Below are 27,097 nucleotides of genomic sequence, written 5' to 3'. Positions count from 1 at the left end.
CCCTACCTGAGCAGCATTTCTCCCACAGCTGGGCTGTCCCACTCTTGGCTGCTGTTCCCTTAGAGTCATTTTGCACAGCACAGCACCTCTCCCAGGCACCCTCTACACTCAGCTGGGGAACAGCAGCCTTTCCCCAGGGATATGTAAGCTCATGGCTAGGAGTGGCACCACCCCTGCCCAGGTGAAGCCCATCAGCCAGCCACTCTGGCCCTCGGCAGCTGTGTGCCAAGCGCCTGCGTCGCCTTCCTACCCAACACTGCTTCAGGGAGCTGGCCTGAGTGCTCTGAGGACACTGCCAAACCCAAACTGTCCTTGAGCAGTGTTTGATAAAAGCCAGTTAATTTCATTTACAACTAAATCACCAGTGGAGTGAAAGAGGGGAAATATTTTCTTGAAATCTAGCTATGAATTACTAAAAGTCCCCAAATGTCCTTGAAGAAGTTAAATCCCCACTTTGATCCCATCAAGCTCTTCTGAGTTGCTGAGGCATATCTCCAATTCCAGCAGACTTGCTAGCCTCAGCACTGAACCGCCGAAAGCCACTGCGAGCCCTAACACAGCACAGGTCCAACTTAAAGCACAAATCCATGCAGTACTGTGCTTGCCCTGGAGCTCCTGAAACTCATTTTTCAACTCACTTCCTCTTGCCAGAGAAGCTCAGAGGAAATTGCTGGCCCCAGCCAGACCTGGCGGCGCGGCGGGGTGCCGGGATGCTGCAATAAGATGCCTCGGGCCTCGCTTCATCCTCTGGCAGCCACCTCCTCCGCCCTGGCGCCAAACCCCGTCCGTCACCCATCCGTCAGGCGGCTCCTGGGCAAAGACAGAGGCACCAGAAAAATCAGGGAGCACAGGGGGGAAAGCAATGACTGTTCCTGAGACAGGGTAAGAGTCATACCTAGATGCATGGAAGTGCACAGAAAAAATATAAGCTTGTGTTCAAATTGGGTGACAGTGTGTTGTAGTATTTCAAAAGCACGAGAAAGGGAAATGCTCATTCCTATTGCATTTGTCTTAACACTCATTAAAAAAAAAAAAACAAATCTTACCAAACTTTCATATTAACAACCAATACAATTGTGCATCTAATATTTTCACAAATGCACTATGGTTTTCTGTAGTTTTCTTTAGTATTTATTTGATGCTTGTTCTTCATGATCATGCATGCACTTTTTATTGTATTTTACTATTTACAACTTCTGTTTAAATGCAAAAATCTTTTCATTTAGTATTTCCTCTAAATAAGTCTTAAATTGGTAAGCCATGGAATTGTTTTTGAAAGTTGAGAAAATCTTCCAGGATGTTGTAGCTCAGTGTGGAAGCTGTAAGCTCGGGGCAAGGCAGGACTTGAAGTGCCCTCGGCCATTTCCCTCTGCTCATGCGACAGTGGCATCTGCAGCCAGAAACTGCTCCCTGCAAGAGAGCAGTCACTTTGGCACTCCAGCTGTGTGGCCCTCTGCCATAAAACTCTCTGGGTCATTTTTTATATTAACAGATTCATTAACTTCATCATCCTGGCTAGATCCTGGCTGGAGCAAGTACAGTCCCTGCAAACTTTATTTTGACCACAGGTGTCATTTTTTAATTTCTTTCCTACAAATTGCTTTGCTTCCTTCCTCTCTCGCTTTTTTTTTTCTTTAATTGCAAAATAGCTGCCATTTTCACCCCAGAGATGGCTGTGTTTTGGTGCCACATTAATACCACTATCCTATACACTTACCAAAAACACTGGAAACCTACCTCAAGGCCAAGCAACCTGCTTATAATTTAGAAAACAATACATTTTGCAGCCTACTTCCAGGAAAATTTGGAAGTTTTGTTCACAGAAGAGGACATAATGCAGAAGGAAAGACATCAAGATTCATTAAATGTTTTACCTGTAAAATATTCTACGTATGGAAAATATGATGTGCTTCAACTGGAAAGATTTATAATATGGTTTGATGGCTCAGCCTATTTCAGAGGCAATCTAAGAAAGCAGTGACTGTACAGTCTTTGCCACTAATCTAAAAGACATTAAAGTTTCCCTGGACTCTTAGAAGTTATTATTTGAGTTAAAAAACTTATCAGGAAACCATGCTTGGGAAATCACATAGAAACATATTTCAATTAATGGTTCAGAACCACTCTTTCTGCTTTGGAAACTGACCCCATACTGTAAATACTATCTCTGCTGTACAGTGCATTACTTCCAGCATATGAATAATGGATATTATAAACAAGCATAACAGAATGAAAATTCAGTTAACAATATTATGGAGCTTCCATTCACAAATGTACTTCACAAGCGATTCAAATTTTATGGCTCTTACCACCAATAACTAAATTTGCATATCTCATCACAGAATTCTTGCAAGAACCCATTCTGCATTTCTGATCTCAGGGCTTTTATGGTAAGAAATATTGCATTAGGCACAGTAGTTTACATTTTTCCAATAAAATTCTAAATGCATGTGCAGGTGCACTTTATAAACTGGCTTCATGTTATAAATTATAAGTTTCAAAGCAAATATATTAGGACAAATATTGATTTCTAAATAGTCACTGTGAGTGAGATTTTATGCTTGCTGTTGAATTATAGCAACTCTGTCCTTTAGAGCTGTAGGTTATCTCTCAGCTACTATACTTCATGGCAAGTAAGTAAATAAATAACATCATTGTCTCACTTCTGACAGTTCAATTCACTCAGTTCCACGTGGCTGTAGTAGCAGGTATGAGTCAGTGCAAAGATTCTCCAAGATCACTACTCTGACAGACATTTTTGGATCTGCAGCTGTCATAAAGACTGTTTTCAGCATGTCACATCACTGGGCATTGCAGGATTCACAATAGAAGCAGCAGATGAAACAAAGTGCAGTGCCTCTTGGAAAAAACTTGCACAACCTTGCAATCAACACCATGCTTCCTTGCATCAGTAACTTATCTTCTTCATGTCTTTTCCCTACATCCCACCTTTTCCGGGATGAGGTAGGAATTAAACTCTTACAACACAATCACACATAGGAGCTTTGTACACTTCAGTTGTTGTGTTTCTGTGTTTACTTTAAAGCATTTTTTAATTTTACAAGTCCACATTTCTTCACTGCGGGCTTGAGGCAATGCAATGAACAAGATGTTAGACGCTGCATCTGTTAGAGCACGATAACCACACACCAGTAAGATGCAAGCACTCCTTGGTTTTCAGGTGAGAGTTTTCACATGTTTATTTTTATGCTGCAGTGAAACACTGCTTTTCTTTCATAAGAAGAGAGGACAACAGCTATTCTTATGTTGCTTCCCAGGAAGTGTAACAACATCTTTAGCTTTCAAGACTGACCACTGAGAGCCCCAGAGATCCACTGCGCAGTAGTGCCACTAACGCCAGGAGGAAATGGAGTAGTCACTGCATTTCAAACAAACATTGGACATGCCTAAACTATGGAAGACATTTTAATGAAATAAAAGACAGTATTTCTTGGTGGACAGTTTAATAGAAGTTAATAACTGGATGCCAGATTTCTTTCAAACAGAAAGATCTGCTCCCCAATAAGTAATTTACTAGTTTAGGACATGTTCACGCTGTTCTTAACTAGTCATAACTCTCTTTTAAGACCTTACTGATGATTTAATAACTCTAGCCTAGTTTCACTTTCAGAAGTATTTTTAATATCATTTACAGAACATAACACAAATTGGTAATAATCCCAAATTTGAAATATTAGCTCATAAGCAGCACAACTGATGCTGTCTGCTTTTTAAAATAAAAAAGCAGCCATATCAGTAATTTTGCAGAACCTCTGCTGGGAGAGGGCAAGAAATGGCTGACAAAAACGGGTGCAGGTAGCATCCCATGAGCTGTTGGTTAAATAACATGGACACACAAAAGGCAAAGAGAGCCCTGAAGGGCTCACACAGCAAAGAGACCAGCTGCAGTTTGGAGAAAGTTTCTTCCCTGACGAATAAGGCTGTAGTGCATACAGGTGACTGGCTCAAAGATGGACACAAGAAAAACCCATGAATCTGAAGTGAAATCCCAGATGCACTGGGTGCTTCTGTTCCCATGCAGCTAAGGTACGCATGAATTCAATCTCTATTTTTAACCAATTCTATTTGTCAATTCTATCTGCTTTGTGGTATTCACCAAAATTCAAGCTGTTGTTTCACATATTTATTAAAAAAAATAATTTCAGAGGGAAAAAACAGTAAGCAGTCCAATGGCAGATTTATTACAGTTTTGGCAGGTAAAAGGAATGAATCTACTTTATGAACAAAAAATAGCCATAGAGAAGTATACTGAAGAATTCTTAATCAAATGATAAACTGGAAACAGCATATGCAATATATATTTATATATAAATATACTGGTTACATTCTTCTTAAATAGATTATACAACATTCATTAGCATTATCCAAAAGTATTTCTTCGTGGCAAGAGGTTCATCTTCCTTTACGACAATACAGTCTCTCCATAAGTTAATATCCACTATGACAATTTTAGGATTTTGGGCTAGAATCAGTATTCAACACCACCAGGTTAAACCCAGAGCGAGTGATTTAGAACTGGTTTATAGGAGATCTCAATGCTACTTCCAAGACTTAAGGCCAGATCTGCAACAGGGAGAATTGGCAGAGCACTGGTTAGGCTGTGGGATCTCCTTCAAAACTCAAATTTAGATTAAAGCTGGATTCCCATGGGGAAAAACACTGACTCTGCTCAGGATCCCCAGTTTAAGACACACTTCTCTTTTTCTGTAAACAAATATTAACAAAATAAACTCTCTGTACCCTGTTAACCATTTCTTAACATAAAAACGAGGAATTACTTGGGGTAGTCTTAAGAGAATTCAGTATAAAACCATGCTAGTCTAAGCACCATCAGTATCAAAGTGTTAGCAAATGGCACAGTGTTTTCTGTTTGAAGCCAAATTCCCCGCTTTTTATCTTTCATATTGCAAATCTCAGCTCCAGCAGAACATCGCTCAAGACTCCAACCATGACAGCTAAATCATCCAAGCTCCGTGTTTGCTCTCGGGCAGCTTTATCTTCCACTGAGATGCCCAAAGTGCTTCTGAACTGGCTGCTCTACAAGAAGCTTGCTGTGTTGTTAGAGAGCCCGGAGCCTGTCGCAGGACCCATCCCACCTCCAGGCCAGCGCAGGGTCTGCACTTGCAGGGAGCTGCTTGGGCGCCCCACTCCAGTTCAGCAGGTACTTAGAGTGTCCCCTGCAAAGTCTCGGCACAATCCAGGCTCAGAGCCCACAGCAGAAGATGACCAAATCCCCCATCACATTGCACCGTTCGGTTCAGCAGTGACTCTCCCTGACCCTTCAAGGGGATGCCCTATCACGTTCCCATAGCACAGGCCTGTGCGGCTGCTCCTGTTCCCACCAGGCTCTAGCAGAGACTCCCATAATTTGCCTGTTGGGGACCTCTTTGGCTTACTCGGTTTGGTTCGAATGCTGACTGGCTGTTACTTTGGAGTCTGAATAAGAAATAGTGCAAATTCAAGCTTAAAGAGAAGAAGAAAAGACCACATTACCTTCATTGAACATTCAGTTAAAAAGACAGGATCCATGAGATGAAACCCCATTCATGAGGGAATTTGAGACACTTGGTAAATCTGTAAAGGATTTTTCATGACTGTCTTCAAGGAGCATATTTGGCTTGGTGCTAGACACTTAAAATTATTTGCTAATGTGATTCTACGTAGCAGCATTCTGGCTAATTGCAAACTAGTTTGAACACTAGTCACAGCACATAAGGACACCTCCCTGGCACTACTAAAAAAAAACTCCCTGCAGTTATGGATTCCTTAGTGCTTTTTATATCCAAGGTTGACTTTAAATGTTTTTTGTTTGCACAGAATGGTGTGAATTCATCCAGACTGGTTTCGCTGGAAGGGAAGCAGACCACATTTGTGAGGGTCAAGATACCTTTATTTGGCCATGCTCAGGCAGATTAAGAGGCCACAGCAGAACTCAGTTTGATTCCTATTATGGGATGCTGGCTGCAGTACATTTTAAAATAATAATCATTTGAAGTGACTGAGATGTTCAAGCTTGAAAACGTGCAGTAACAAAGTGCCAGGGCACCCTGTAAATAGGGAGACCCACATGCATTGCAGCAACCTTTGCCACGTGGCAGCACATACACCGTAACCCTCATTGAAGCAATATACCACACAATATTTCTTGGCCCAATCCATAAAGGGGCTTAATTTCTCTCAACTCCTTTTCCCCCCAGAATTAAGCAGAAGGGACATCTGTAGCATAGCTCCTGCTGCTCTCCCCGAGGCCGGCCGAGTGCCTTGCCATGCCAGCATCGAGCCATTTTTGCTGACCTGAACACAGAGTTGCACTAGGGGAGTTTTGCCTCTTGATTTAAGGAGTCTGCTTCAAAGCGGGATATGCTCATTTAAAACCATAAGGAGATGAATTCACAATGAAGCTAAGGAAAAAAAAAGGTCATATTTACAAACAGCAACACCTCCAGCCCATTCAAGAAGCAGCCTTATCTCTGCCCATGTGCTTATGTTCCTAATATGACACTGGCCTGCTCAGCACTTCCAGACATTGTTTGCAATGACAAAGACAGCAAAGTTCAAGCTTTAACTGAGAACTGATGTGCGGATATGCTCAGGCAGTTTTCCTCACCCAACTCCATGAATTAATTACAGTTTCGTACAGGAGTAAAACAGATTAAAAGCCTCTTCACTTTCTTTCCCTCCATCAAATTCATGCTATGCAGTAGACAAAAGGAAAGATGTTTGGAATGAACACTTCCTTCTCCTTATGCCTTTGTCTGCAAGTGTAAATATTATTGGAATTTAGTTTTCCTCTGTTCATTTATTAAAAGTCTGCATCTGCATTAAATGGATGGGCCTTTTTTATGATGTTCACGTAGCAGGGACTTCTGAAGGATGTTTGGAATGAATGCTAGCCATTACAGGATACTGGCTAAATTAGAATCAGGCTCCAAGTATCTTTCTGTGATTCAATTATGTGATGTGTTGTATTCTTATTCATGGCCTGGGAAGGAGAGTGGAAGGCTATTTAATATCTGTATAGATTCAATTAAAACGAGTGCATCAGACACTCACTAGGTCTGGCTTTTGCCTGCCTCACATCTAGTACAGGCTAGCTACTAAACCTTAATAGAAAAAGGTAAAAAAGAAAAAGTAAAAAGAAAACACACACACACAGTGGAAGTCATCATGCCCATATATATGCCTGCTAACTAATATTGTTACTAACCTATCCAAAAAGGTACAAAATCATGCAGTTTACACTTTGATCCCTATAGTTTGGGTTATGTTAATGCTAAACAAGTAGAATTCAGAGGGAGGGCAGAAAGGTCTCTCTGTAATACATGGTGATTTTGCCTGCTCTTGTAGCTTGCATTTAAAGCGTTACTGTATTTCTCCATGCACTCTGAATGCTTCCCTTTTCAGAGGGTATTGGCATGCTTGTGGTGAAAGCAACCAAACCAAATAGGCACATGGTGAAAGATGGCATAGGAAAAAAAAAGATAAAGGTTAGCTGTTTCCATTCTGCAAATCTCTTCTCAGAGCCTTAAAGTCATGATGATAAGCAGAGTATAAAAAGGTAACAGACTCCTTTCCTTGTACGAGAAGTTGTTGGCAGTTTGAGGCCCAGTAACATCAGCTGTCAAATGCACACATAGAAAGGATCCTTATATTATATATACAACTGTATTCCAGAATAAATAGCACTGTTCTGATTTATAAAGGTATTTCAGCTTGATGGTTGTTGTTTGTTATGGCTGGAGATGGCTTGCTTTTCATCCCCTCTGTCCCACCCTTCGACACATCAATGAACAGCAACCTTGGAGTCCGGAGCGTCAGTAGTATCCTTTTGTACTCCTTTCGGAAATTCTGGTTAAGAAGCCCATAGATCACTGCATTGAGGCAGCTGTTAAAATAGGCCATAAAATAGCTCAAGACAAAAAGCCATTCTGGAATGTGTGGCTGTACTTTTGAAGGACTAATCGAAACAGCAAGGCCAATAAAGTTTAACGGTCCCCAGCACACAGCAAAAAGGACAAAAACCACAAACATAGTCAAAAAATTCCGGATGTCAGCTGCTCTGAGCTTCGGCTTGCAGTCTTGTCTCACCCGGTGTTTGACTTGAATCACCAAAATCCAGATCCGTAAGTAGCAAAACGTCACGATGGACAGTGGGACAATGAAATGAACCACCACCACTGTGATGGTGTATGACGTACTCACTGTCTGGGCAAAGGTGCAGGAGTAAATCCGGGGGTCATACCGCAAGGAGCCAACAAAGAAATTTGGCACAATTGCTACCACCGTCAGTATCCAAGTCAGACAGAGATAGCAGCAGGTGTTCTTCAGGTTGAAGAGCTTATCGTACCGCAGGCTGTGGCAGATGTAGCAGTAGCGGTTGATTGCAATCGCAGTGATGTTGAAAATGGACCCGATGACACTTAAGCCCATCAGGAACCCACTAATCTGGCAATGAACATTTCCCATTGTCCATCCATTATGGAAAATGGCACTCAAGATCAGAGGATATGGATACACCGCAACTACAAGGTCTGCGACAGACAAACTGACGACAAAGATATTGCCTACAAAAAAGGAGAAGAGACCATGAGAGGTTAGTGTACGTGTGGACAGACAGCTTCCAACTCAGAACTCCTGTTCAGGCCTTACTCTGCTCACAGGCTTTGCTCTACCCTCCATTGGGAGTGGGAAACCCTAGAAAAGAAGACCTTGTTGTGCTAGTGACAGCAAAGGCAAGTAACTAGGCATCATTAACCTGGATATTCTTTCTTAAAAAATTCTTAACTGGAAGCTTATCCTTAACTCAGCTATAGCCCTGAATCAGGTTCCTAAGTTGCTGTGAGTTGTATACAAGTGAAGGATCTAGCTTTCCCTGTTATGCAGCCAGCGCTACTGTAGTTACCAGATAGCCACACAGTATTCACAGTCCTGCAGGGAACTTCATTCCTTTAAATACTATACAGGACACAATACTTGCTACAATATCATATAGCGACACTTTACATAAGTGCTGTCCATCATGGGCAGGTTAAGTTTTTAGTGGTTTGTTATTGCACTGACAGCAGTTGCATGGGACAGGTCTTTTTTGCTCTCCTGAATAGACACACCTTCACCAGAACTTTGCAGTGGTCATGCAAAGGAGCCACAGTGCAGCCAGCCTGTATGTGCTTATCTTATTCAGTGCGTTTTCCTAATCCTTTAATACTAAAGTGGATGTCCAATGCAATATGAAAGGTCAATTACTCCTACACTGTCTGGGCCTGGGCAGGGAAGACGATTAACAATCTGCCGTCAGCTATCCCTGCAGAGTATATGTTGCAGGCTGTCCATTTAGGCTTTAAAAAGAAGAGACTTGAGAGTTTGTGCAGATGTGAAATAATTTAAGCCTTGCTGGATTAGAAATGGCACATTTTATAGAGCAGTACCTGTCAATTACACTGCTTGGAGTAAAAGCGGGGCACCCTCCAATGAGCTTGGCAACCAGTGATTTTCTACAGTGGTTTCCAAATGCTGGGGGGGTTGCAAAGCTTAAAAGCACTGCCTGCAGAAGCAAGCAACATCTCCACACCATTGAGAGGTGTGAAATGAACTCTTCTGGTGTTGGAAATTGTTTCTGGATAATATACATAAATAATCCTCCAAAAGGGATCAAAAGCCCAGCCTCCAGCCAGAGAGTAGTCAGCTATTTAGAATAATGTCTTGCTCCCTCTCTTTCCCCTGTTGATTCTAGATTATTTTCCTATTTTTTGGCAGAGTAGAGATGCAAATGGTGTCTCCATACCCAAGTCCTGCTGCACCCCTCTCTGCTACTCCTCCCAGCTCCTCCCTGCACAGACATGGTGTTTAGTGGAACATGGGAGCCAGACACCCACGGATCTGCTTAGCTTGGATGATCTTGTCCCTTAGGACTACTAAGGAACAACTGGCATTGCCCTCCATACCAAGACTGCTCTGAGTGAAAATGTGAAAACCAGAGGACTCACAGTGATCTTTTTTTTCCTTGCAGAAATTTCCATCCATCTGCTCCAAGGGCACACTGAACATGCAACAAAGAGAGCAGAGGCTACTCCAAGCAGCAGATCCAAGGAAACAGTCTGGCTTTTGCCAGGGAAAACATGAAGGACATGTACTTCTTCGCTGGTGGGAACTTTGCATTTTCTAGCATCTGAACAACTTCCCATGCAACACACTCATGCAAGTTACAACATTAGCGCTTTGGAACGGGACCCTGCCAGTTTGCTACACCTGTAAAGGACTCAGGAGCTCTAATAGGAGGAAGCCAAGGAGATTGCAAAAACAGCCAGGAGCTATTCCTCCACACTGCTCCTGAGCAACCGCAGTTATTGCTCATTTTCTGAATCTGGTGTATTTTTAGGTAGGGAAAAAACCCTTCTGCTCAGTTTGCCAATCAGAGGAGTACATTAAAAAATGGAACTTGAGGTCTTTGGGGAGCTGTACACGTCAGGCATAACTACAGGTCCAGATACAATGTTGAATGGGATATTTGTCAGAATTTAGCTTCCTGGTGAACAAATTGCCATTTCAAGAGGAATTAGCAATACAGTTAGAGGACAGCACACTAGAAAGAAAGTGGCTGTTCTTCCTGTCTCTGGTACCTCCATGTATCTTTGCAGTATCAGGAAGGAGATATGATGAGAATACCTGCAGAGGACATGCTTAACACATTTAACCATGTGCTGCAGTCAACATCCCAGTCCACTGATCAAATCTGTATGATCTCTTCAAACCCTCATGCCCTGCTATCAGAAAACACTAAAAAGAAGTCTTTTTCTGAGATATCCATAATGAGATTCTCTGAGATCTAAGTTCATACAGGTCACTGGCTTCAGTATTTGGAAAATACGCCCAAGGGTTGTCAGAAATCATGGACACAGTCAACTCATTCCTATGTTTGTTCCCAACAAAAACTGTCAGGACAAATCAACAGTTCATATCAGGACTTAGGGGCAGCACAGTCTACTCCACGCTGACTGGAAAACAATCCAGAATCAAGAATAGGCCATGGCAGCAGAGAGCTGAGACGGGTGACACAAGACATCATTTTAAAATAAATATTAGCAGAGGTCATGTGAAGTGCTGAAATCTTTGACCCAGGCTGCTCCTCCCCCTGCAATTTTTTCCAAACCTGCAGTCATTTTTTGGCTTCAAGATGCTGCAGTCATCTCCACGGCTTTAAAGTGAAATGCTGTTAGTTCTCTAAATAAAAAGTAGTCTCAGGCAGTTCCTAGCCCAAAGTAATCTTTCTAACTTCATCACCTCTGTGCAATGCCAGACACTTCACAGAATCACAGAATCGCTGAGGTTGGAAGGGACCTCTGGAGATCATCTAGTCCAACCCCCCTGCTCAAGCAGGGTCACCTAGAGCACATTGCACAGGATTGCATCCAGGCGCGTTTTGAATATCTCCAGAGAAGGAGACTCCACCACCTCTCTGGGCAACCTGTTCCAGTGCTCTGTCACCCTCACAGTGAAGAGGTTTTTCCTCACGTTCAGATGGAAGTGTCTGTGTTTCAGTTTGTGCCCGTTGCCTCACGTCCTGTCGCTCGGCACCACTGAGAAGAGTCTGGTCCCATCCTCTCGACACCCTCCCTTCAGATACTTGTACACGTTGATAAGATCTCCTCTCAGCCTTCTCTTCTCCAAGCTGAACAGGCTCAGCTCTCTCAGCCTTTCCTCATAAGAGAGATGCTCCAGTCACCTCATCATCTTTGTAGCCCTTCGCTGGACTTGCTCCAGTAGTGCCACATCCCTCTTGTACTGGGGAGCCCAGAACTGGACGCAGTACTCCAGATGTGGCCTCACCAGGGCTGAGTAGAGGGGGAGAATCACTTCCCTCGACCTGCTGGCAACACTCTTTCTGATGCAGCCCAGGATACCATTGGCCTTCTTGGCCACAAGGGCACATTGCTGCCTCATGCTTAACTTGGTGTCCACCAGCACTCCCAGGTCCTTCTCCACAGAGCTGCTTTCCAGCAGGTCAGCCCCCAACCTGTACTGGTGCAGGGGGTTATTCCTCCCCAGGTGCAGGACCCTGCACTTGCCTTTGTTGAACTTCATGAGGTTCCTCTCTGCCCACCTCTCCAGCCTGTCCAGGTCCCTCTGACTGGCAGCACAGCCCTCTGGTGTATCCGCCACTCCTCCCAGTTTTGTATCGTCAGCAGCAAACTTGCTGAGGGTGCACTCTGTGCCTTCATCCAGGTCATTGATGAAGAAGTTGAACAAGACTGGACCCAGGACTGACCCCTGGGGGACACCGCTAGCTATAGGCCTCCAACTAGACTCTGTGCTGCTGATCACAACCCTCTGAGCTCTGCCATTCAGCCAGTTCTCAATCCACCTCACTGTCCACTCATCTAGCCTGCACTTCCTGAGCTTATCTATGAGGATGTTATGGGAGACAGTGTCAAAAGCCTTGCTGAAGTCTAGGTAGACAACATCCACTGCTCTCCCCTCATCTATCCAGCCAGTCATTCCATCATAGAAGGCTATCAGATTGGTTAAGCATGATTTCCCCTTGGTGAAGCCATGCTGACTACTCCTGATCACCTTCTTTTCCTCCACATGCTTGGAGATGGCCTCCAGGATGAGCTGCTCCATCACCTTTCCAGGGATGCAGGTGAGGCTGACTGGCCTGTAGTTCCCTGGGTCCTCCTTCTTGCCCTTTTTGAAGACTGGGGTGACGTTGGCTTTCTTCCAGTCCTCGGGCACCTCTCCTGTTCTCCATGACCTTTCAAAGATGATGGAGAGTGGCTTAGCAATAACGTCCGCCAGCTCCCTCAGCACTCGTGGGTGCATCCCATCAGGGCCCATGGATTTGTGGGTGTCAAGTTTGCTTAAATGATCTCTAACCCACTCCTCCTCCACCAAGGGAAAGTCTTCCTTTCTCCAGACTTTCTCTCTTGCCTCCAGGATCTGGGGTTCCTGAGGGCTGGCCTGAGCAGTAAAGACTGAAGCAAAGAAGGCATTCAGTAACTCTGCCTTCTCTGCATCCTTCGTCACCAGGGCACCCACCCCATTCAGCAAAGGGCCCACATTTTCCCTAGTCTTCCTCTTGCTACTGATGTATTTGAAGAAGCCCTTCTTGCTGTCCTTGACATCCCTTGCCAGATTTAATTCCAAACGGGCCTTAGCCTTCCTCATCACATCCCTGCATACTCTAACAACGTTCCTATATTCCTCCCAAGTGGCCTGTCCCCCTTTCCACTTTCTGTATACTTCCTTCTTCTGGTTGAGTTTTGCCAGGAGCTCCTTGCTCATCCATGCAGGTCTCCTGCCTCCTTTGCTTGACTTCCTACTCATAGGGATGCACCGCTCTTGAGCCTGGAGGAAGTGATGTTTGAATATTAATCAGCTCTCTTGAACCCTTCCTTCTAGGGCCCTAACCCATGGGATTCCTCCAAGTAGGTCCCTGAAGAGGCCAAAATTTGCTCTCCTGAAGTCTAGGGTTGCGATCCTACTTAGTACCCTGCTTCTTCCTCGCAGGATCCTGAACTCCACCATCTCATGGTCACTGCAGCCAAGGCTGCCCCCGACCTTCACATCTTCCACCAGTCCTTCTTTGTTTGTTAGTACGAGGTCCAGCAGCACACCTCTCCTTGTTGGCTCCTCCACCACCTGTGTCAAGAAGTTGTCACCAATGCTCTGCAGGAACCTCCGGGACTGTTTGTGCCTAGCTGTGTTGTCTTTCCAGCAGATATCGGGGTGGTTGAAGTCCCCCATGAGAACCACAGCCTGGGATCGTGAGGCTACTTCCAGCTGTCTGTAGAAGGCCTCATCGACTTCCTCTTCCTGATCAGGTGGCCTGTAGTAAACACCCACAACAGTGTCACCCATGCTAGCCTGCCCTTTGATCCTTACCCATAAGCTCTCAACTTGCTCTTCATCCACCCCTAGGCACAGCTCAATACATTCCAGTTGCTCTCTCACATAAAGAGCAACTCCACCACCTCGCTTTCCTGGCCTGTCTTTCCTAAAAAGCACGTAGCCATCCACGACAGCACTCCAGTCATGCGAGCTATCCCACCATGTCTCTGTAATGGCAATGAGATCATGGCCCTGCGACCACACACAGATCTCTAGTTCTTCCTGTTTGTTCCCCAAGCTGCGTGCATTGGTGTACAGGCATTTCAGAGAGGTGATCGAGCATGCAGGTAACGTCTAACTACACGGCTAACTACATTCTCTCTTGCTTTGTCAGTTTTTCAGAAATACAGCTGTCCACTGAAACTTCCCCTGCAAGACTGGTAGGGACAGATATATCACATATGCAGGTTTTCCACAGCATACTTCTGTGGCTGATGAGCATCAGTGCTGGTTTTTTGTGGATTTCATACCTTATTTAGATATTTTTAAAATGCAGTCATTACACCTGGTCCCCATATAATTAATTCTATTTATGTCTGCCATCAAGGGCAGAACCGCTTGTGCCCTGGCTTAGCACTCAGCACAGGTGCATTACGGAGAGACTGCTCTTCTGCAGCAAAACTTTTATTCCTCTGATCAAAAAGATGCTACTTCATCAGAAAGCAAAATGCCTCCCCAACACCAGACAGAATTTCCTTTAGGAAGGTTTTTCAAGTACAAATTAAAAAAAAAATTTTTTTCAAGACAGCAGAACACAGAAAGGTATCAACAGCCCAACTTAGGAAGATGCTTGAGACAGACTCCACTGATGGGAGCACAATTTTCCCTCTTCCATTAGACCTGTTCCACTTTGTATACAAATTTATATATTCAGCAGATTAGAGAGCAAACCTCTACGTTTGCTGGGGATGAAAGACAGCCACATTCAACACCCAGTTCTGCATCAGGCAAAGCAGAACCGAGCTGTTTGGAGATCCCTTATTTAAGCAGACACATTAGTGAACTTAATCCAAAGCTTAGTAAAATCCTAGGGAAAATTATTAGCCTGGCGTCACTGCCAGCTGCTGCCAATCTCTGTAAGGTCTTCCTCATTAATTCAGGTAGTTGTGAGGAAGTAAAATAATAGGAAAAAAAATCTATAAAAATCTAATATTCCCAGAGTGGACTTAGTAGTTTGGATTCAATACAAGAGCATGATACCGTGTCAATCATTCCCCATGTCACTGTATGTTGCTACAGCAGGGAGAAAATGGGATGGCTTTATTAAGATAGTAATTAATAACATCCTCTTTCTACTTGGAGAGCAAACCTGCCATCCTCTGCTCTGTGCTTGTACTCTGCAATCTTGGTTCCTCTATCAGCCAAAAGGCCTATTGCCTAAAGGCAGGGTGTCGGGTTCCTGCAAATAATGTCAGAAAGCTTAACCCAACACTATTTCATAGAAACAAGCCCAACTCCCATTTTACTTGGGAATGTGGTCAACTTTGTATTTTTCTTCTGGTGGAGTGAACATGAAGGTCAGTTCTGAAAATTAATGAATTTTTAAAGACTAAGTACTAGAAAGAGAGGGTGCATTGCATGCCTCCAGAGCAAAACAGGCCCTTCAAAATACAGAAACTGGCTGCTGGCTGATTATTTTACGAAGAGTAAACTTTTGGTAAACACTAGCCTCTTCAATAACAACAGGCTGATTTTCAAAACTGCTTCAGCCTTGCAAATTCCAGGAGCTGAAAACGCTCTCGAACCCTCCAGAGGTACTTTAAAAACCGATTGCGACAACACACCAGCATTCACGCGGGGCACACAGGGAGCAGCCCCAAAGTGCTCGCTACGAGGCAGCCGCACGCGAGCCAGGCTGCCCGGAAGAGCCAGAAGCAGCGATGCAGGTAGGAAACGGCCTTTCCCCGGCCGCGCACACCTCCGTCCCTCCCTAAGGCCAAGGGCTCATTTGCTTGACTTTCTGTAGGATGAGATCAGGCTCTCGCTCCCCAGAATATCACAGATGGGCAAGAATGGGAAAGCATCTAATTTGTGGTTTTTGAAGAAGGTAAACAGCAGTCTCCCGCTCATGGCCTTCCGCATGTCACTACCGAATCTTTTTATATTTTTCCACTAAAAAACAAAGGAGTCCTGCCCTCAAATAATACCAGCAGTGCTTCATCTCAAAGTTAAAATTATCTAGTTCTGTGACACTATTTTCCAATGCATCTTTTTTTTCTTTGAGAACACGTGACTATAATTTCTCATTAGCTTTCACAATGTTCCCCATGTTTTTAACTTCTACTTGGTATAAATGTTTGTATTTCACTGTGCTCTATTTCCCAGTTATTGATTTGTGCACGAAGAAGCACAAATGGTGGAGAAAGGCAAGTACTAGCTATAGCAAATGTAACAGTAACACAGACTTGACCACTTTTTCCGAGAAACTTTGCATCTTTTTACATACCAGAAGTCTAACACAGAACTGTTAACAGTTTGGATCATAGCGGTATGACACACTCTGAACAGTGTAATCCATAGATATTTGTAAAAGCCCACAAAAAAACCCTGAAGCCCAACAGCCACGCAGGTTATAAGTGCGTGCAAGTAATACAATGAGGGGTTTATCCCAGAACATCTTCTCCTAGTGCTCCTTCTGCCTTTAAGCTCCCTTCCTCCATCCCAGACTCCTATAATCCTGTCTCTGCTCGGCCCAGCGGCCTGTTCTTGTATTCCAGCAGCTCCCTAGCCCTGCCTCTCATTTGGCCTGGATTACCTGACAACACAGGTTATCCAAGGACTTATTTTCAAGTCCCAGCGCTAGGTTCCACACACACAAAACCACCTCAGCGAGTTCATCAAATCTATGCACCACACAGGTAGAGGCTTCCCCTGGCAGTCTGCCCCAGCATCACCTGACTTCCATACAAATGCACTTCATTCTTCCACAGAGATTAACTGAGCAACGCTATACAAATACAGGGGTCACTGGCTTTGCCTGCCTCACGGGACGGTTACAAATCCCGTGGTGCCCAAGTCCCAGCAACTGAGACCCCAGGCACAGCAGTCACGCGCTGTCCTTGAGGACACACGGCTGTGTTTTAAGTATCCTGAATCTAGAAGTTGGGGCAAAAAGGAAAAAAATTAGGAAGTGAAATATTTTTCTGAAAATTGGCTATAATAGTACATCCCCCAAAAGTCCAAACAACGCATCCAAAAGCCCTGTTCTCTGTTATCCACAGAAAGCTCTCTTACACTCCTTGTTGATGTATTACAGAACTGTGCTTGCTTCAGGTTAACAAGATAAAGGTGCGCAACATAGCCTGAAGTCAGTGCTGTTATCTGTAAACCCAGCGCTGTAAACCCAGAAGCGCCCCGAGCGCTAGGAACTACAGCAAAGGAAAGCAGAGTTTTGTGGATAACTTCCACTGGCCTGGCAGGGTCCAGCTCCAACCGAGGAGGCTGTGCTGCTCCAGCAGCCGCTTCCAGCCAGCCCTCCGCAGGCACCGGGCAGCATGCAGGGAGCCCAGGAACAGCTTCCCGACCGGCAGCGCACCGCACCGCATTTGGAGCGTATGACAAAAGGTACGCCAGCCTCGAGCCCAGCAGGCGAGGAGCTGATGCGTGAGCGAGACAGATGTCAGCGCGGTCACCTCACTGTCCTGACCTGCTCCCACCTAGGCAGAGCGCAGCCAGAACGACTCACTGCTGCATTCCAGCAGGGACAAAAGCATATGTTGAGAAGGCACACAAAGATGCACGTTTGCTTAATGCTAAAAGTCTACTGGGTGACTGATATATGTTTGTGGTGACATTTTATTATTTGTGGAGTATAATAAAAAGCATCTGAAACATTAAGTTTCTCCTCTCAGGTTTTAGGGAAAACTAGACAGGGTCAGATCCAGAAATTGATAAACTGGGATTAAAATTGACACCAGCATCAAAGAGGGATATATATAGATAATAAGGCTCAGTAAACAATTTAACAGGCCATGACCATAAAGCAAGCCTCTGATGACCACTTACCATAACCAAATACTCTCTATTTAGCCTTCCAAAACTTATGTTCACTGCAAAACAGAAATGAAATGTACTGTTTGCCCTAAGAAAGAGATAAAGTCATAAAAGCTTTATTCAGCACGCAACAAGACTCTTTATTAGCTTTGACAGCCTCCTTTTCATGTTTGTTTTTAGCTGCCATTAGCCATGAGTTTGCTCTTATTTCACTAACCTCCACTCTGCAGACTTGAAGTACATGCTCAGTCCTACAAATTAAGTGGCAGTTCATAGCAAGCACTTTCACAACAGTTTTGTTCTCCCTTTTTACAATATAAAGACACCACTGAGCATTTGCAGTCATCAAATCATGTTGATCATATACCGCTGTATTTTGGACTAGTAATAATACTGTTATGTGAAGGGTTCCTGATCTGGCAGGCCTCACTCCGACAGGCATTTCTTACATCGCCAACTCCAAAGGATCACTCCTGGGAAGAAAGCATTTGCCTGGCCAAAGAGCATCAAGAACGATGCCTCTATAAGGGGCTATGATCAACATCATTGCTCCCTGCAAGCTCTTGGCTCCCAGGGCACTTACCTTGTGAACACAGTATAGGCAGGCAACAAGACAACAAATAAAAAATCCCAGACTGTTAATTATTGTCTCTTTTCAGCATTCTCATGAGCACTGATACATCTGATGTGCTGGGGTGAGAGCCCAGCATGTACTCGCCCATTGTGACAACTGAAAATGTTTGATAAGGGAGCACAAGCAAAAATCAGAGAAACCTTCCTGGAGATCTAGACAATGGAAAAAAAAATCTGTTGTTTAATTTATTAATCCACAAGTATTGACTGAAGATTTCATTTGTGGATTTAGGAAGTCTGTTCAAAAAAAGGAATAAACAAGAGAAAGAAGAAAGTAATTGATCAATTATCTAATATTATTCCATCAGGATCCAGAGTAGGATAAAGCATAGCTTCATGTAGCTAAACAGACAATGCAGTGGGGCTGCCAGCTGTTCTCAAATTCTGACGGCACTGCATAAAACGATACAGAGGATAATGAACACACAGAAAAGAGAAGGTATCATCAGTCTACAGCATCCTTAGAATGTAAGGCTAGAGAACATGGAAATATCTCGTTCAAGGACACAGTGAAGGTGCTTCCAGACAAAAGCTTAACCCTCCAGGATAATTCCACTTTTTTCTGGGCAAAATGTCCTTTGAGATCTCCTAGGGCAACTGGGAAGCCAGTGAATGTCCAAGATGTTCCTTCCTGCATACACTTTGGGACACTGCGTGTTTCAAAGCACCCTGCGCTTCCCTGGTAAACTATCTAGGGATGGCAGTCTGGAGCCATTACATTTATCCATACACATTGGAGCGCATGAGCACAGAAACAAACTCTACCAGCCCACGTAACTCCAAGCCCACTATTTATAAACTGTTTTGTAAAGTGCTCTGAAATAGGAAAGGCCCTGTATAAATATGTGTGAATTATTATCAGCAGCCATTGAATTGACAAACCAGAATCCATCCTCTCCTGGTCTCCGACAGCTGTACTGCCATCATTTGCCATCTGTTAGTATTCGGAAATAAAATCTGTGAACTTTGGTTTAATAGACTTAATAATGCTCTTTTGCTGTGGCTGCTGGTTAAAGTGCATTTCTGGTCCGAAAAGCAGCTAGTGCAAGCAGCAGATTCCTACTCAGCTGGCATGCAGAGCACAGAGTCAGATCTGAATTCATAGCTGATTTTAGTGATAAAAATAATATTTGACTGTTCTGGTGAGCCCTGCAGAATCAGCACAGCTGAAAGCCAGGGAGCTGGCTTCTGCTCCTTTTTGTGCTTCAGTAACGCTGTTTGTTTGCTAAACCCTAGTGACAGCCCATCACTACACCCATGGAAACCCAATGCAGAGAATGATGTTACCCAGTTGCAACACACAGCTTGTTTTGGCCTCCAGGCCCTGCAGCAGTAGGGATGAGTCTCTCTCAAGTCCAAGTTGTTTGCACAGTGGGTGGTTAGGGGTGGGAGGCAAACTTTTTTTTTCTTGTAACTCTTTCAAATTGTATATGAAAATGATCAAGCTATTAGAAAAATCACCACACAAAAATGTGTCTTCCAGTGAAGGACATTTAGCATTTAACTGATTCTGGACAAAATCTTGTCTTGTCCATATGTTACAGACAACACACTTTCAATGCAGTGTCCTGTCTGATGGTTAAGACTTAGGACAGATCAAAGAAATTGGGTGAGGAGCCTCCAAGATGTGCAGGCCATGGGATATGTCCTTCTGTGCTTGCTGAGAAAAGATGGAAACCCAAAGTAGCCAGCTTTCTTAGGAAGACTCTGGGGCACTTTTCATAAGGCTCACTTGTGCACACATACAGGTTCGCTTTTGGGCTGCATTAGATACTGCAATATCAAATTTAAATGCCTTTTTTAAAATACACTGCAATATCCTTTTAGAGATTCAGACTTGAAACACAGTAGTATCACAGAGCACCCAACTACAGGAAAGAGCAAGCTGAGTTTAGACTATAGAGAAAGAGCATTTGTCTTACAGGACACAGATTAACTCTACACAAAATGTTGTCCTGAATCCAGACCTCACTCTCTTATGGGGCTGCAGGGCTCCAAGTATGAAGTAACACTTCAAGTATTCCAACTAAAATGGCATCAGTATTGTCTCTAACACTGAGTCCAACAAGACCAAAAGACTACCATAAAAATCAGTCTGTTGCCAGATTAAGATAGAGATCATTTTTAGACAAAAAAGTAATCAACATATGAAATAACTGACCTTAAATCAGTAATTAGAGGAATAACAGAAGAGCTCAAATTAACAGAAAATAGTTAAGCTAGGTACACACACTAAGACAGAGCACCTGGAATTATGCATCCTCAGCACAGGAGATGCTGAGATTTGAGAAGGTCTCATATGCCCAAGCTTGCCCATTTTTCTGATTCTCAGTTGATCTAATGAAAACAATTTCCTCTTCCTGCAAATCTTGTTTCTTCAGGAACTTCATGAATTCTAGTTCTTCTCTGCCAAGACAGAATATTCTGTGTCATACAGACTATTTAGCTGAAAATCTTTTTGCATCTATTTTGGAGATTGCAAACAAATGCCACTCCTTGAATCAGAATCTGATCTCACGTAGGCAGGGCAAATCCTAAATAAATCCAGTGAAAATGGCTTGTGAATCTGTTATCTCTGCAAGTTGTCTTTAAAAGCAGGAAACTGAAGCTCTACAGGCTTACAGTTCTACATGGCAAATCTTAGGTTTACTAATTAAGAAAAAGAAAGCCTCAAAGCCCCAAGAAAGGGGAATGGAGAGATGCAGGGAAGAGAGCTGTCATGCAGTGAAGTTGCAGGATGCACAACTTGCAGGGGGAAAGGAGACCTGCTCACAGGCAAATGCATACTGCAGCCTATCATATTACAGCCGCATTTAATTTGCCTTAGCTGTTAAATCTGTCTTCACTGTAATTATACAGCATCCTCCTCCTTTTGCTATAAACAATGTGTTATGTAAGCAAATGTGCAAATGTGCTTAGCAAGAGACGGAGGGAGGACAGGCCTGTTTCCTTCCATCTTGACTTGTCCCCAGTGCTCCCTGATGTTTGCACGACTTTCATGCTTGGACCTTCCTGCCTGACACACAAAGTTGCCACCCCAGCATCCTAGGGCCTGATGGGTCAAATGCCGGATGCCTTCCTAAACCAAAACTGGCCTTCTAAAGACCCTCCCCGATCCAGGTTTGGGGTGAGATATGCAGTGGCCAAGTGAAGACTTCACTGTTCATGTCTTGTGGGCAGGGGCCAGCATGCTCAAGTCAGCAGAGCTGTGCTCACATGAAGGCTGTTCTCAGGGGAATCTCTGGGATCGCCGTTCCTCGCTAATTTTTTTTCCACCTTATTTTCTATGTCCCCACCAGGGTAAATGTTTTCAGACTGCTAAGCTTTGGAAGCTGCTGAGCCCTCTGTGCAAAGCAGAGGCTGCAACACCACCTCTTAACCTTTAACACTTCAGATATGTTCACACTGCTCTACAGTAGCTGACTTTGGACTTCGATTTCTGCTTCACCTCTGGAGAGGCACACAGCTCCCTGTGACATGACTGGGGAACAGTATAATGGAGAAAAAAATGCAGAGAATGCATACTTTGAGAAAGGCTGAGCAGTCCACTACATAGCCTGCATCATTTTTGCCTTTGTCCCAACAAAACAGGGATGGAAGGAAAGGCTGCAGAAGGCACTAGTAGAAGGGAAAAGCAGCAAGGACTTATAACAAGGGAAATGAGATGAAATCAAGGCCTATTAAAGAGTGGAGGGAGAGTTTGATTCTACACAATAAAGAGGAGTGAGATCACCAGGCACCTCACAGAACTGAGAATGTTAAAGGAAAAAATGTAGGAAGGAAAAGGAGTTGCACAGGAAAATAGCTATCAAAGAAGGAGAAAAAAAGCAGTTACACAGCAAGGTACAGAACTGAGTTTGCACCAAGCAGGCTTTTCTATGCTTTCTAATTAAAAGGTGCAAAATACCTACATTCTCCACCTGCAGCCATCACCCTTGCATCTTCCCCTTTTTATGCTCTACAGGACCCCATGGAAGAAAAGAAACTTGCACTGTCTGTCTCCTGGTTCAGTAGGGCTGCCTGCACCTGTCTCTGTAGAAATGCCCTGAAACGGGATTCTTATAAAATAATTTTGTAGGATAGCACCAAAACTCAGGATAACACAACACCAAAGGAAAGGATAACATCCAGCTCAGGACATCTTGAAAGAATTTGCCTACACTTAAAGCACAGAACTATACTATTCATCTCATTAAAATGCTATGTAGAAGACAACTGAATTTCTCGAGACAGATCCTCCCAGATAAAAGTATTAGACAAATTCATAGGAGTTATACTGAAACACTAACAAAAAATATCACTGAAAAACCTTCACCAATATCAAGAAGTGTTTATTAAAATTAATTAATAAAAGCACCTTCAGTGCCTAACTTTCATGAACAATTTCAGAGCCAAATGCATCCATTACAGAGTCCTCCATAGGCACCAATAGTCGGAGCAGATGGAAGTAGATGGAAAATTAAAGCCTAAACATATTATTATCTATGCTAAGAGCTGTACACAGGGAACTTTAGTTTTACAGACATTAAAATGAGACTGAAAAACAGCACTGTTAAGAAAAGCATAGGTTTTAAAAAAATACCTAAGACCAGAAACAGACTACAACTCAAAAGCTCATAATCTCTCAAGGTCTTTCAGACACCAAATGAGCCACGTGCCAGTTTTGAAGGCAGAATCTCTCCTTGCTCCAAGGGTGCTCACCTTACTTAAGAAAAGGAAGCAGGCACACCCTTTAGGTGAAGTAGGTCCCCTCGCATGTTTGAGTGGCACACAATTTTGGAAGAACAAGTCCCGTCTGACCAAAATAGATCCAAATGGAATATTTTCTGAAACTTAAGTGAGGCACCCAACTTCCATATGGAATCACTGGATGGCAATAAGTATCTTTTCTTTCGAAAAAACATGAACCTAGAGTACCTCCACTAAAGCTAGGGGTGTCAATTCCAACATGCAGCATAAACAAAATCAGAATCCAAGATAACAGACTTCGGTGTTGGATATTTGTCTCCGTACAATATAAGGCAACACCATGCAACTTTAATACCTATGCATTTCAAATACTGAAATGCTCATAGATCTGATTTACCCCAAAATATTTCCAAGTATGCCAAAGAAAGTGGGGAAGCTTTGAAATGAGCTCCTTTCCTTAAATACTTCACCTGACATTATCCTCTCTACCTGGTATGTTGGAGTTTAGTGAGCACAGCTTTCTGACAACACAACCAAACCACCCAAGCTGAGCACATAACCAGATTTCTTGTAAATGGTCCTTTTTCCCATCACTCCAACAAACCAGTTTCTTTCTGCTCATCTTTTCAGCACTGAAAACAGAGGGTCTGCTAGTAAACACCAATGTGAACAGCAGCTGGCTAAGAGAAGGCTCGGGGTCTGCTGCGGGAGCAGGTGCTCATCAGGGCAGGATATCCATTCTGCTCCGCACAGCAGTGGCCGCCACCATCTGGAAAAAGAAATATTATTGGCATTCCACTTGTCTTCAAGGTGATGCTTAGATTCAAGATAACTTTTCACCCCAAATCTGGAAGGAACGAGACTGCTGTGTCTGTGTTGTAGGCTACAGTAGTTTACAGTACAGTACTGGTACATCTTGTAATCCTGCACTGCAATTGACTGGTTTTCTCTTCTGATGACTGTAATATATTCTTTCGAACATTTGTTAGCCAATATTATAAAAGCAGATTATACCAGCAAAACATGGAGCAGATTGAGTCCACAATCCCTTCCAGCCCACAGTTTTTTCTCTTGTGGCCTCACGCTGGACCTGATAGTGAAGAGGGTACTGCCACAGCACCCACACACGCTGAGGGTGAGAGCTGGCAGGGATTATGAGGGACCAGACAGCAGCTTATCTGGTGGGCAGCTAATTACATTCCTGTGAATAGTCATTCCTCCAAACCCAGCATCCAGCCCCATGGAAAGGAAAAATGCTGAGCTACCTGAATTACTATTAATCCAGCCTTCACAATCTGTTGAGGTGAGGAGTCATTTTCCACACATTACAGATGGAGGAAGAAAGAGTGCCAAGGTCAGTGACTTAGTGCCGGCTATGTGAACTGTAAAGAGAAGTAGTGCATGTAAGCAGGAGACTAGAAAGTGGGAAAAAAAAATCTATCCTGGACCTTCTAGTCCTATAACAACTATTCACTAATCCCGTTGGAAATGGAGAGTTCATTTCACCTGGGAGCACTTCAGAGACTGATACAATTGCACTGGCCAAAGTCCAACACAAACAAGTTAATTAAATAAGAATAATAATGATAGTGAAAAAAACTACCTCAAAAACAAAACAATACATGCCCTAAAAAGACCTTTTTAATTTTCCCAGAAATTATTCCAGAAAGCTAAATTTCCCAGGACAGCAACAAAATCTTTGCTTCAAATATTGTACAGAGCTTACAGGACTCATTTCAAGTCTGGGTAGAGGACAGGCAACAAGGAAATGATGTTCTGAGAAACTGGGACTAGGGAATGTGTTGCTGGAAGACATCTGCTTCTGTTTTTTTTCCTAATGACTTACGAAATTTAAACATCTTTCAGGTGCAATGTGTGAGGACATTAAAAGAAAAAAACAGTTTTTGCACTAAGAGGTCTACACTAAACATGTTCTGACACGAGTCCCTGTGAAGAAACCATGCACAACAGGTGTGCTCTAACAGTGATCTCAGTAGGAAAAGTAATGGTGGCTAATATCCAATGGCTAGAATGACAGTAAGATTTCACGGGGCTGTGACACCAGAGGAAGCTCTCGAAGTAACTAGCAATACCTGTAGGCAGAGATACACACAATAAATGGGAGCTCTTGCATATGTGGAGCATACACTGAAAGGGGCTAGTCACTAGTGCGTTGGCAGCACGGTGTAGTCAGTCAATCCCTGGGCTGAGAATCAAAAGACCTGGGCGAAGCAGCCGCGTGACCCTGGGCAAAACACCTACCAGTATGTCCTTGTATCCTGGCCTTTGTCTTTACGTCCTTAGGACAATAGATGTCTTTACTATTCACAGCTTCCAGCACAAGAGCATCACTGGATTCTGTTACACAAACAACATGTTGCTCTCAGCAAAAAACACCAGAAAGATGCTGAAAAAAAGGCATCCATATGAGCCAAAGTAATTCTGAGGTGCTTAGCTCAATTACCTACTTCCTAGCTTGTAATGGTGGGGGCAGACCTACTTTTAGAGTTGTATATTCACCATCAAGTGATGGTGCTTTTTTAAGTGTTTCCTCAAACTTTTCCTCCTTTTCCCTTTTTAATCTCTATTGAACTTTGCTCAGGAAGAAATAAATCACAGGGATTTCTTCTCTCTGAATCTTCTTAGCAACCATGCCAGGACACTTCAAAGTGGTAATGTGCAACTTTAGCCATATGACTCCCATTACGGAGGCTTAGAGAGAGGGCTATATAACTCTTTAAATGCTAACCCCTTGTGGATCTTTAAAGCCAGTTAGCAATTGGTAAGGGAGACTTTGCTTCCTCCCTTCACCATTTTTATGACTAGACCATATGAATAAGAAAGTGAACAGAGAAAACAGGGCTGGAATGGACCCTGGAAGGTCAGCCAACCATCTCCTCAGGCACAGCCTCTCCCACTAAAAACTACTGGCAAGAGGGAGTATTTCTAGATGAAGGGTATTCCCCTTACAAATTCATGCAGCCATCCATCTCACTTGCTACAAAAAGAGGTTTTAAACAGATGTGCTGGTTGAACGAGCTTAGAAACAAAGCAATAGATCAACACCACCTTAAGTCAGCGTGTGAACTCCCCTGGGCCGAAGGATGACGCAGGGAGGAAGAGCTGCTGCCTTCTCACATAGGAGCTACTGCAGCCTTCAAATTGCTGGAAGTTTTAGAGGATGCACTTAAAATTCCCACTCTCTCTGAAGACAAGAAAAATGGTCAAGATTCCTAAGGTTTTTAAGGAAAAATCTCACTCACTTTATGTAATTTCTGAACAGCCCTCTACCCCACTCATAAACTTTCTTTATCCAACAACAGCTGCTTTTGAAGAGCTGTCACTCACAAAGCATGGTAAGATACTACCTTCTGCCTTCCAGTCCCTTTAGAACCATTTGTAACCCTCCACTTCCTCTCTTTGCTAGGATTCAATGATATTTTTCCTTTGATTACTGAAATCCCATGTTGTTATCTGTGCTCAGTGAAGTAATTTTGTTTATAAACAAACTCTAAAGCAATAGCATATTTAAGGAGCTATGTCAGCATAGTTCCTAGTGAGAGGCCCTTGCATTCAAATGCAAACACAAATGTCATATAGCACATCATTGATCCTGAAACCTTAAGGGTACTTGCAATATCACATATCATTAAAAATGCCTTTCTGAGAGGGGTCGTTATGACAGGTTTAGAAAGAACTGGAGTTTCCCATTCTCAGCAGGAGTTACAATACAAGGCAGGCAACAAAAACTTACAGCATGTTGCCCACCTTGTTCTTCTAAAAGCCCAAAAAGCAAACTGTTGAAAACAGACAGGACAGGAAGCTCTAATGAGAGTTTAATGTGCACTGCAAAGAGCTTTGCAGAAATTCTGTCAGA

At 43.4% G+C, this 27,097-nt stretch overlaps 1 protein-coding gene across 9 annotated transcripts in view; it reads right to left on the bottom strand.

Annotated features, from left to right (window-relative positions):
* Positions 1 to 27,097, bottom strand: part of GPR50 (G protein-coupled receptor 50) — a 208,098-nt gene that overhangs the window by 151,981 nt on the left and 29,020 nt on the right. Inside the window, exon 2 of one of the 9 annotated variants that reach the window (XM_013946324.2) lies at positions 7,084 to 8,585. The exons of 7 other annotated variants lie outside the window; for them this stretch is intronic. In XM_013946324.2, the coding sequence (XP_013801778.1) occupies positions 7,717 to 8,487 (771 nt within the window). In that variant the 5' untranslated portion in view covers positions 8,488 to 8,585 and the 3' untranslated portion in view covers positions 7,084 to 7,716. Of the gene's footprint in view, positions 1 to 7,083; positions 8,586 to 27,097 lie in introns of those variants that run through there. One more of the 9 variants, XR_010885494.1, reaches the window with a different exon arrangement.

The sequence above is a fragment of the Apteryx mantelli genome, chromosome 13 (genome assembly GCF_036417845.1).
Source record: "Apteryx mantelli isolate bAptMan1 chromosome 13, bAptMan1.hap1, whole genome shotgun sequence".
In the NCBI taxonomy this organism is placed as follows: Eukaryota; Metazoa; Chordata; class Aves; order Apterygiformes; family Apterygidae; genus Apteryx; species Apteryx mantelli.
The sequence above is the reverse complement of the archived record's forward strand: the minus strand, read 5'-3'. Positions and strand labels throughout refer to the sequence as shown.